The sequence below is a fragment of the Mytilus edulis genome, chromosome 2, assembly GCF_963676685.1.
Source record: "Mytilus edulis chromosome 2, xbMytEdul2.2, whole genome shotgun sequence".
NCBI classification, from domain to species: Eukaryota; Metazoa; Mollusca; class Bivalvia; order Mytilida; family Mytilidae; genus Mytilus; species Mytilus edulis.
In genome coordinates, this window is record NC_092345.1 from 40,509,989 (window position 1) to 40,522,886 (window position 12,898).

The 12,898-nt window shown below is 31.8% G+C and overlaps 1 protein-coding gene across 2 annotated transcripts in view; it reads right to left on the reverse strand.

The window, feature by feature from the left end:
* LOC139510171 (mucin-5AC-like) overlaps positions 1 to 12,898 on the reverse strand; it is a 219,098-nt gene that overhangs the window by 133,777 nt on the left and 72,423 nt on the right. For both annotated transcript variants that reach the window (XM_071296525.1, XM_071296526.1), the window contains one exon: positions 5,067 to 5,590. In XM_071296525.1, the coding sequence (XP_071152626.1) occupies positions 5,067 to 5,590 (524 nt within the window). The remainder of the gene's footprint in view (positions 1 to 5,066; positions 5,591 to 12,898) is intronic.

Here is a 12,898-nt window from a genome sequence, read left to right on the forward strand (position 1 = left end):
AGGGCATTTTAAAACATCCTTTTTGTCCATTTTCGAAGAAAATTGGCCAGCTCTTTTAATGTGTCATACTGGAATGTTATTTGATGCAAATATCAAACTAGAGGCTCTAAAGAGCCAGTGTTGCTCACTTTGGTATATATGCATATATACATGTTTGTGATTTAAAGTGTCTATTTATCTATTTTTTGATCATATAAGGCAAAATGCAAAAAAAATGATAAAACTCATCATCAAAGAGCAATAACTCTAATAAAGAGTCAACTGATAATTTAGACCATGTGTAGATTTATTTGTAGAACTAATGACTTGCTGATCATTTTTGCAATTTTAAGTTTTCATAAATTTAAAGCCTGGTCGTTTCAGAGAAGATTTTTGTAAAAGTTAATGGAAGACAATGAAGACGACAAAGGACAACATTAATGGACGACAGACTAAGAACATCAAGTGTTGAGAAAAGATCACTTGGTCTTACCACCAGGTAAGCTAAACTAGAGGTTCTAATGAGCCAGTGTTGCTCACCTTGGTCTATGTGCATATTCAACAAAGGCCACTCTTAAACATTGTAGATGAGAATAGAATTCATGACAAAAATCTCAGTATTGTTAATCTTGTATTGCTGATCATTTGCTGATCATTAAGTCTGTTTAGTTTCTCTCTAAGTTTTTGCTCATATCACAAAAGAGGGTAAAAAATCCTTATTTAAAGGGCTGGGCAATCACTCCTATAAATAGACAGCCTACTACCTTTATCAGCGAAATGTGACTTGTTAGTAGATCTTGCCTTGCTGTTCATTTTTGTGATTTATAGTGTTTATTTATCCATTATAATTTTTATTATGAAAGGCAAAACACCCAAAAAATGATAAAAATCTTCATTCAAGGGCAATAATTCCAAGGAAACGTCGGGAAATTTCCTCTTCATTGTCTTAATGGTAGATCTTGTCTTTTAATTTAAGTTTCTAGGCAAAAACGCAAAAAATTGATAAAAATTATCATTTAAGGGCAATAACTCAAATAAGGAGTCAGCTGACGATTTTGAAAATCTCAAATTATTTGATGAACTTGTTTTGATGATCAATTTTGCAAGTTAATGATTCTATGTATCTATCATAGTTTTCAAGATAATAGGTAAAAATTTAAAAAAAATGGTAAACATTTGTCATTTAAGGGCAATAACTCCTACAAGAAAATGTCTAACAATTTTGATGTATATGAACAATAGGTAGAACTGATGATTTTGATGTATTTGGACAATCGGTAGAACTGAACATTCTGAACATTTTAGCTGTGTCAGATTTAATCTATTAATAATAATTTTCAAAATCATAGAAAAAAACTTGCATTTTGACGCTAAGTTCTATTTTTAGCCATGGCGGCCATGTTGGTTGGCAGGTGAGGTCATTGGACACATTTTTTTTTTAAACTAGACACAGAATAATGATTGTGGCAAAGTTTAATTAAATTTGCCCCAGTAGTTGCAGAGAAGATTTTTGTAAAAGATTACAAAAATTTACGAAAAATTGTGAAAAATTAACTTTAAAGGGCAATAACTTCTTCAGGGGTCATATTGACTTATTTGTAGATCTTACCTTACTGACATTCTTGTTGTTTTACAGTTTATCTCTATCTATAATAATATTGAAGATAATAACCCATAAATGGGGAATGTGTCAAGACACAGATGATGCCCCCGCTTGCATATCATATAAAGTTATAAAGGAACATAACTGAAGAACAGTAAAAGTGACGCTATCCAACACTTGAGTTAGAGAATGGAAATGAAAAATTGCTGAATTTTTCCCATTTGTAAAGGGGCTTAACTCTAGAACAGTAAAAGTGACACAACCAAACTTTTTTTAACTTGATCTGTATTTTTTGGTAATACGCATTGTGTATAAGTTTCATAACATTTGGTTGAGGCTAACTTAAGTGAGGGAATGAAAACAAAAATTCAGCAATTTTAAAATTTGTAAAGGAGCAAAACTATAGAACGATAGAGCCAAGAAAAATTTAACAAAAGTTTTCTACCCAAGGTCTTTTGGACTGATGGACATAGTTGAGCAGTTACTAGACCTGTTTGCAATGCAGATAAATATGGCATATGCAGGAAATTTCCTTGTTTTTGTACTTGTATTGTTGGTATCCCTTACTTTAGAGTAGAGACTTTTAACTATTATAGTGCAGTCTTTCAAACTAGTTATTGTTAGGCTATCTTTTGCTTTTGTAGGATTAGGAACTCTTGTTGGTACTTTTGACTTAAATATAATTGGATACATGTATAAAGTCTCATGAACATGCATTTACATCTTTTTTTTAATGTAAGATCTGACGTACAGTAAGATATCTGCAAATAAGGCAGGAAATATTGATATCAATCACTAACTAGAGGCTCTAAAGAAACTTTGTCGCTCACCTTGGTCTATGTGCATATTAAGCAAAGGACACAGAAGGATTCATGACAAAATTGTGTTTAGGTGTTGGTGATGTGTTTGTAGATTTTACTTCAATGAACAATCTTGCTGCTTACAATAATCTCTTCCTACAATGAACTTGGCCCAGAGGTGGCGGTGGAAAATATTTTGTAAAAATTTACAAAAATTTACAAAATTTATGAAAATTGTTTAAAATTGACTATAAAGGGCAATAACTCCTTAAGGGGTCAATTGACCACTTTGGTCATGGTGACTTATTTGTAGCTCTTACTTTCCTTTACATTATTGCTGTTTACAGTTTATCTCTATCTATAATAACATTCAAGATAATAACCAAAAGCTGCAAAATCTTCTTAAAATTACCAATTCAGGGGCAGCAACCCAACAACAAGTTGCCTGATTGGTCTAAAAATTTCAGAGCAGATAGATCTTGACCTAATGAAAAAAAATTTTACTGCAGATTTGCTCTAAATGCTTTGGTTTTAGAGATATGAGCCAAAAACTGCATTTCACCCTTTGTACTATTTTTAGCCATGTCAGCCATCTTTGTTCGCGGGTGCGGTCATCAGACACATTTTTTAAACTAGATACATACCTGTCAATAGTTATCAAAGGTACCAGGATTATAATTTAAAACGCCAGACGCGCGTTTCGTCTACATAAGACTCATCAGTGACGCTCAAATCAAAAATATTTATAAACCCAAACAAGTACAAAGTTGAAGAGCATTGAGGATCCAAAATTTCAAAAAGTTGTGCCATATACGGCTAAGGTAATCTATGCCTGGGATAAGAAAATCCTTAGTTTTTCAAAAAGTTCAAAGTTTTGTATACAGGAAATTTATAAAAATGACCACATTATTGATATTCATGTCAACACCGAAGTGTTGACTACTGGGCTGGTGATACCCTCGGGGACGAAACGTCCACCAGCAGTGGCATCGACCCAGTGGTGTAAATAGTTATCAAAGGTACCAGGATTATAATTTAGTACGCCAGACGCGCGTTTCGTCTACATAAGACTCATCAGTGACGCTCAAATCAAAAATATTTATAAACCCAAACAAGTACAAAGTTGAAGAGCATCGAGGATCCAAAATTCCAAAAAGTTGTGCCAAATACGGCTAAGGTAATCTATGCCTGGGATAAGAAAATCCACTGACCCGTATTCTGCGGGTGTGACCCGAGATTTTCACAATTCTGAGGGATCACCCGCCGGGTCATTGAAATAACCCGGGAATTCCGAAAATGACCCGATTTCACCCGTATTTCTTAGCCTTGAGATTGATTTCATAAGTAATATTCCTTTGAAATACCGGCAAATTCGTAATTCTTCCATGAATAGGAAGTTCATCTAGCTATGTAAATTGTCAAATTAAGTGACCCATTAAGTGCATGGCTTCACTTGACAGCTTTGGTGTCAAACACACTGTTAATTAACACCAATTACCTTAGCTTTAGGTCATAAATAAATTGCACCATGCATTGTTTACAATCTGAACTAGAGTTACTTCCCCTTATTTGTCACCATTCAAAATTATTCCTTATATTTAAGTTTTATGGGTGAAAAAGATTAAATCATAAAAATATAAAATTCAAATACATATTGAAAAATAACTTTTCATTATTTTTATACCTTTATACAATTTTTTTTAAAAAGTTGAAAATTATTTTTTACATTTATACTTCCTTTAACTGTATTACTATATTTTATGATAGTCCTTATTCAATGAAAATTTTATTAATAAAGGCTACATAGTCAATAGTCTCAAACATTTAAGAATTACATTAAATTCTAGTGTTAGATGATTGTAGTATTTTTCTCAAAAAGTAAAGCACATAAGACTGAGTTACACAAATTTATAAAAATCTTTAAAAGTGCAATGAAATAATATTTAATAAGATTTAAAATGACTTAACAAAGTGAACATGCATTAATGTTTTGGAATCTTTGATATACATTATAAGAAAATGTACCATAAATACTGAAATTCAGCTCGAAAAAGTTTGTACGCGTTATGACTTGAGATTTGATTCTTCAATGCAGGTCGTGACCTGCATTTTCATCGTCACAGGTTGACAGGTATGTAGATACCATAATGATGATTGTTTGGTTAAATATGTCCTAGTAGTTTCAGAGGAGAAGATTTTTGTAAAAGATAACCAAAATTTAAAAAAAAAAATTAAAAATTGATTATAAAGGGCAATTACTCCTTAAGGGGTCAACTGACCATTTTGGTCATGTTGACCTATTTGTAGATCCTACTTTGTTGAACATTATTGCTGTTTACAGTTTATCTCTATCTATAATAATATTCAAGATAGTAACCAGAAACGGCAAAATTTCCTTAAAATTACCAATCTAGGGGATTAGAAGATTTTTTTTAAAGTTAACGAAGACTGACGCAGGATGACAACGCACGCAGGATGACGACGGACGACGGAAGCCAAGTGATGAGAAAAGCTCACTTGGCCCTGCGGGCCAGGTGAGCTAAAAATGAATAATATATGAACTTTCTCAAATCACTTTAAAAAAAATCAAAAAATCATTGAATTCATTATAAAATGATTCATCCTAAAGGCTTAGATATTTCATATCTACATAGGTGGGTAACTTTGTTATCAACACAACTCACATGGTTCTAAAGTATGGCCTGGTGTTGGGCCTGGTGTTGGTGTCCCTTGTTGTAATGCTCCTGGGGATGGTGTTGGTTTCCCTTGATCTGGCACTCCTGGAGACACTGTAATAATAGAACCACCACTATGTGTATCTGTACCAGTTTTAATTGGTACACTACTAGTACCAGTTATAGATGCTGTGTGATGGTGCATCCCTGGTATGTAGTAGTAACATCCAAGGAGATTAAATCGAAGTCCCAAGCCATTTGGACCTCCATTTATTGGATGGATTTTGAAAAATCTTGCTGTGATTGGTTGTCGCAGAATGTGCCTCATGATGGTATTTCTGTCATGATTTCCTTGGAATTCCATTGGGGTTCCTTGTGGATTATATGATGTGAATGTAAAGCCGTCCATACTGTAAGTGATTTTATATTTGGTTACCCACTTGTCCTCTTTGGCACTACCCTGTGTCATAATACCAGATATCAGCTTGGGTTGTTTCATATCAACAAGAATCCATGGTTTTGTGTCATTTGGGCTGAAAACAAAACAGACAATAGAAATTTCATCAGAAATATTATATTTGACTCATATTTGTCTTCCATGAAATAATTTCAATATGAAAATGAATTTTTGAAATTATTAATTATTGGTGTGAAATTCAAATTCAATACATTCACCTGAAATATTGCAATTTTTGTTAATCATTTATTCAAAATGAAATGGGATAAGAATACATGTAGCATTGATTAGAACTTACATCCAAAATTCTGATGCATTGTTTGTATGCATTAACTTTTTTAATTGTATCATTATTTTTTGTCGATTTAAATTGAATACAAATTGTAATAATACATGCAAATGCTTGTTTCTAAATCAATAGTTCTATTTTTTAAATATCTATTACACTAAAAATAATTATAATTTAACTTTATAGTTATTGTAAACATAATAGTGCAACATTTTGCACAGTCTTAAAAATTATATTCACTGACATTGAATAAAACACTATGTAGATTTAGAAATTTTCACTTTCTACTAATAACTAGTTCCAGTGCAACTTTAAACCAGGTGCTCTACAGGGCGCAGCTTTATACCACTGCAGAAGTCGAACCCTGAACAGTTGGGGCAAGTATCGACACAACATTCAAGCTTGTTACACTCTGTATTTGGATTGCGATAAAAATTTTGACATAATATGAGTTTCTGACACAAAACAAATGTCAAGATCTTACAAATCTACTGCGCAATATTGTGCAATTAAAGATTTCTTCTTTCAACTTTTCAAAAATTTGGAATTTGAGAAATTTGAAAAAAATTAAATGAAAACAACTACCATGCACCCCTCTTTTTTTTGCAATGTGTCCAAAACCTGACATTTCTTTATACATAATATACAAGTAGTTTAAGGGAGATTAATTCAAACATACCCAACATTGTATGTTAAATGTTTTAGAAATTACCTCCCTTACACTGCTTTTAAATTGTCTTAATTGTCCATTGACCAGAAATACCTAGTTTTTCCACTTTTTTGCCCCTAGTTCTGAAACATTTTGAGCCATAACCCCCCAAAGTCAATACTAACCATCCCTTCATGGTATGGAAATACGTGGTTTAATTTCAGAGAGATTCATAAACTTAAACATAAGTTATTGTTTGAAAACTACATAAATGATTATTTTTTTGCCCCTTTTTCCTAAACTATTGGGACCATAACCCCCAAAATCAATCCCAACCTTCTTTTAGTGGTATTGAACCTTCTTGTGAAAATTTATAGAGATCCATACACTTAAACACAATTTATTGTCTGTAAACTAGAAAAATGCTTCTTTTTGTTCCTTTTTTAGCACCTTATTCCTACATGTTCAGGGAAATTAAACTCAATCCCAGCCTTCCCTTTGTTATATGAAATCTTGTGGTACAATGTCAGAGAGATCCATACAGTTACACACAAGTTATGGTCCGGAAACTAGAAAAATGCTTGTTTTTGTCCCCTTTTTGGCCCTTAATTCCTAGACTGTTTGCCCCATAACCCTTAAAATAAATCCAAACCTTCTACTTATGGTATTAAACATTGTGGTACAATTTCAGAGCAATTGAAATACTTATACACAACTTATTGTCCTGAAACTAGATAAATGCTTGTTTTGGGCTTCTTTAGGTCCCTTATTCCTAAACCTTTGGAACCATAACCCCCAAAATCAATCCCAACCTTTCTTTTGTGGTTATTAACATTGTGTTAAAATTTTATTGATTTCTATTTACCTATACTTAAGTTATTATCCGGAAACCTTCTGTCATCTGTCTTTGGAGGACGCTGATGACGACGCTGACGACGACGACAACGTGATACCAATATACAAACCAAAATTTTTTTTGCGGTCGTATAAAAATGTAGTTTCAGGTTTTTACTTTTTTTTCCAACCAAGTGTACTAGTATTAAAGTAGACAAACAGTTTAGTAGTGAAAAAATGGCTTGAAGACAAATTTAATCTATATTTGTACAGATTTTTTTTTGCAGCTTTAGAAGCCAGTAAATAGTTGGAACTTTGATGTTATTAGGTTCTGGTTATAAAGTGGTAGTAAAAAGTTAATGTTTGTTAACGATGTCATTTTCTATAAAATTCAGTCAGTTGGAATGTTTTTGAATTTGTGATTTCCTTTAGTAGAACCTCAATAAAGAATCTATGTCAGACAATAATGATATCAATGGCAGCCTTATCAGCCTGGACAAAAATAATTCCTTGCCAAATTCTTTAGCAAATGTTTGATATGAAAAATAGGGCTATTATGGTTGTTGTTACAAGTAAAATGTTCTTAAAAACGTTTTAAACCAATGTCAACTATATTCATTACTGATTTGAAAAAAGAAGGACTATTTGTCAGCTTATTCTTGTTTTATTCATTTTATACAGTAGGTACTGTAAGTACAGAATGAGTACATAATTATATCACTCCAATTAATAACTGCCTTTGGAGGATATTTAGGTTCTTTATAAGGAAGGATATCACTCCAAATAATAACTGATTTTGGAGGATATTTAGGTCCTTTATGAGGAGGGACATCACCCCAATTAATAATTGCCTTTGGAGGATATTTAGGTCCTTTATAAGGAAGGTTTACAGGATGATATCACCCCAATTAATAACTGCCTTTGGAGGATATTTAGGTCCTTTATAAGGAAGGTTTACAGGATGATATTACTCCAATTAATAACTGCCTTTGGAGGATATTTAGGTCCTTTATAAGGAAGGATATCACCCCAATTAATAACTGCCTTTGGAGGATATTGAGGTCCTTTATAAGGAAGGATTACAGGATGATATTACTCCAATTAATAACTGCCTTTGGAGGATATTTAGGTCCTTTATAAGGAAGGATATCACCCCAATTAATAACTGTCTTTGGAGGATATTGAGGTTCTTTATAAGAAAGGATTACAGGATGATATTACTCCAATTAATAACTGCCTTTAGAGGATATTTAGGTCCTTTATAAGGAAGGATATCACCCTAATTAATAACTGTCTTTGGAGGATATTGAGGTCCTTAATAAGGAAGGATTACAGGATGATATCACCCCAATTAATAACTGCCTTTGGAGGATATTTAGGTCCTTTATAAGTTCCGGTATAATGGCGGGAACAACAGGGCCATTCTTGACTGCAATATTTTTGATCATTATTGCTAACTGTGAGAAGTATAAAAGACAAGATGAGTCTTATAACTTTATAAATTCTAACATTATTCACGAAAAAACATCATGGAGCACAGCAGAACTGCTAGCTGCCATAAATCGAGGTGGTAACCAAAGTAAACAAAGACGAGGGGAGATAACCAAATTAACATTATCAGAAAATAAACATCCGTTTATATTTAGACTATCGTACAAAACTTTAACATTATTATTTCTACTGAGGAGCGGAGATATTCACTACAACCCAGGCGCGCCAAAAACAGTAAAAAACAACTAAAATACCCATGCACAAATTGTAAAAAGGGGGTAATAGCTACGAGTAAAGCTATCAGCTGTGACCAATGCGAAGAGTGGTCTCACGTCAAATGTACTAAGACAATCTCAAAAAAACAATATGAGGAATATGTCAAGAACAACACAGACTTCTCATATATCTGCGACAACTGCTCTCTACAACATCTACCTTTTAACAACAGTAAGCATATAAATTACCAATCTGAAGATACTGCGGACACTCGAGCATCCTTTAACATTTCTACTAGTGAAAACCATGATGATATATTTCGACTTTTTAAGCGAAAGGGTCTGCCTTTTATCCAGTGTAATGCACGCTCCCTTCTTCCAAAATTGTCATAAATTAAAATAGTCGCAGCTAAGACAAAAGCTGCTGTAATCTCAATTACAGAATCATGGCTGGACAATACAGTAACAAATGCTGAAATTCACATTGAAGGATACAACATTGTGAGACTAGACAGATCTAGAAATGGTGGAGGGGTGTGTGTATTCATCAGGGAGGACATTGCGTTTTCGCCAAGACAAGATCTTCACGACGACAGACTTGAGGCCCTCTGGATAGACATCTTAATACCAAAGACCAAGACGATTACTATTGGGACCGTTTACAGACCACCAAAAGAGGCGTCCTTTCTTATTAATTTTGAAGAAATATTAAATAAATTAAATCAATTAAATGAATTGTACATTGTTGGTGATATAAATATATGTTTATTACATAAAAAGTCATCTTTATATAAAAACTATATGAATATTTTACAAATGTCAAATTTGAAGCAATTATTATGTGAACCAACAAGAATAACTGAAAACAGTAAAACTTTATTAGATCATGTAATTGCTAACTCTGAAGACAGAGTCAGTCAATCGGGTGTTAATCCAATTGGACTTAGTGATCATTTTATGACATATTTTACTAGAAAATTTGAGAGAAAAACAATTTTAGATAGTGGAGAAAATTTAATCAAAATAAGATCCACCAAAAATTATAATAAAGAGGACTTCTGTAAAAAATTAAATGATGCTAATTGGTCTGAATTATATTTATGTAGAGAAGTGAATGGAACTTGGGCAAAATTTAAAGATATTTATTCTTCTAAATTTTAAATGAAGCAGCTCCTAAAAGTGATATTAAAATAAAAAAACATACAGAGCCATGGATGACTTCTGAAATTATTGAACTTATTCAAAAAAGAGATCTGCTTTTGAATATATATAAAAAAACAAATAGTAAACACTTTTATTACGATTATTGTAAATGCAGAAATAAAACCCAGAGAGAGGTAAACAAAGCTAAGTCTTCATATTTTGAAAAAAAAATAGAAGAAAATAAAAATAATCCAAAAAATATCTGAAAACAGTTTAAAAGTATGGGTTACAGTACAAAACAGAAGGAGAAAGTAAAGTTGTACTTAATATAGATAATGAGAACTGTCATGACTCAAATACAGTGGCTAACTATTTTAATAACTTTTTTACAACTATAGCTGATAACTTAGTATCAAAATTACCACCAGTTCCAAAAGTGTTTGATATTAAAACAGACATATTTAAAAAAAATTTACAACACTGTTTGTTGTAATGATTTGAATTTTAAAATAAAACCTGTGACTGAAGAATATATTTTTAAACAGTTACAACAACTCAATCCAAGTAAAAGTACTGGATTGGATGGAATACCATCAAGGTTTTTAAGAGATGGCTCAAGTATTTTAGCAAAGCCAATTACTTATATAGTTAACTTGTCAATAACTTCAGGCATAGTACCTGATGAGATGAAAACAGCTAGAGTGTGTCCTATATTTAAGAAAAATAGTAGACTGGATGTCGGAAATTATCGACCAGTCAGTATTTTAATTGTAGTTTCTAAAATTGTTGAAAGATCAGTATATTCACAACTTGAAAAATATCTGGTGGAAAATGATCTACTTTATAATTTACAATCTGGTTTCAGATCTGCTTATTCTACAGATACATGTCTTATACATTTGTTAGATCATATTAAAAATGAAACTGCTAAGGGACTTTATACTGGAATGATAATGTTAGATTTACAAAAAGCCTTTGACACTGTCGACCATCTTATATTGTGTGACAAACTACAAAAAATGGGTGTCAAATGTACTAAATGGTTTGAATCATATTTATGTTATAGACAACAAAAAGTTAGTATTAATGGTACTGAATCTGATTTAAGATATATTACATGTGGAGTACCACAAGGGAGTATTTTAGGACCACTTTTATTTCTATATTATGTTAATGACATGTCTATAAGTATTAGTAAAGACTGCAAAATTTTATTATATGCAGATGATAGTACCATACTTTACTCTCATAAGAACCCAGAAGTTATATCGGAGAAACTGGGTAAGGAACTTGAATCTTGTAGCAAATGGCTGATTGATAATAAATTATCACTTCATTTGGGGAAAACAGAAACTATTCTGTTTGGGAACAGAAACTATTCTGTTTGGGTCAAAACGTAAATTATCTAAAATTCGTAACTTTAATGTTACTTGTAATAATCACACAATTTACTCGCAAAATTGTGTGAAATATTTAGGCCTTAATATAGATAATTCTCTTTCTGGAGAAAAAATTTTAAATAATATTATTCAAAAGATAAATTCAAGATTGAAGTTCCTATACAGATAGGAAAAATGTTTATCAGAACAATCAAGAAAGACTTTAGTAACAGCTTTAATTCAATGTCATTTTGACTATGCCTGTTCTGCATGGTATGCTGGTGTCAGCAAAAAATATAAAGATAAGTTACAAGTATTACAAAACAAATGTGTTAGATTTATAAAAAAAACACTGGATATAGATCAAAAGTTGACCATAATGTATTGAATAGTATTGGTTATGTTAATATTGAAAATCGTGTTAAACAATTGAGATTAAACCATGTACATAATATTTATTACCTCCATTGTCCAAATTATATGTATTCAAATTTTACAAAGGTGAGACATTTACATCACCATTTCACACGAAATAGTGAATATAACTTCTGGGTTCCTCGAGTAAAAAGTCAACAAAAAGACACATTTTATTTTAATGGCATACAAGATTGGAATATGTTGCCAATTAAGGTTAAAAAAATAAAGAAAATAAAAGATTTCAAAATTAGCGTCAAAGAGCACTTAACCAAAAGTTATAGTGCGGCTTCATCAGACTACTTTTTATATTATTAATCATATTTTTATATAAATTTCTTTTTATATGAATTTTTATGTCATATTAATTTGTGTGTTATCATTTTTTGTATGCCAAACACTATAAGCCGTTTACATGAAGGGACCCCATTGGAAACAAGCTTTAGAGCTTTCATGGGTTATCCCTGATAAAATATCAGCAAATTGTTTCATACACTTAAGGATACTGCACTCATAAAATGCCAGTATATTTTACCATATTATGTGTTAGTATTGTCTATGTATCGTATATATTGTGTATTGTAATTATAAATATGCTTTGATATTTTATTGAATAAAATATTATATTATTATAATAATTTAAGGATATCACCCCAATTAATAACTGCCTTTGGAGGATATTTAAGTCCTTCTTTATAAGGAAGGATTACAGGATGATGTCACTCCAATTAATAACTGATTTTGGAGGATATTTAGGTCCTTTGTAAGGAAGGATATCACCCCAATTAATAACTGCCTTTGGAGGATATGTAGGTCCTCTATAAGGAAGGATATCACTCCAATTAATAACTGCCTTTGGAGGATATTTAGGTCCTTTATAAGGAAGGATATCACTCCAATTAATAACTGCCTTTGGAGGATATTTAGGTCCTTTATAAGGAAGGATATCACCCCAATTAATAACTGCCTT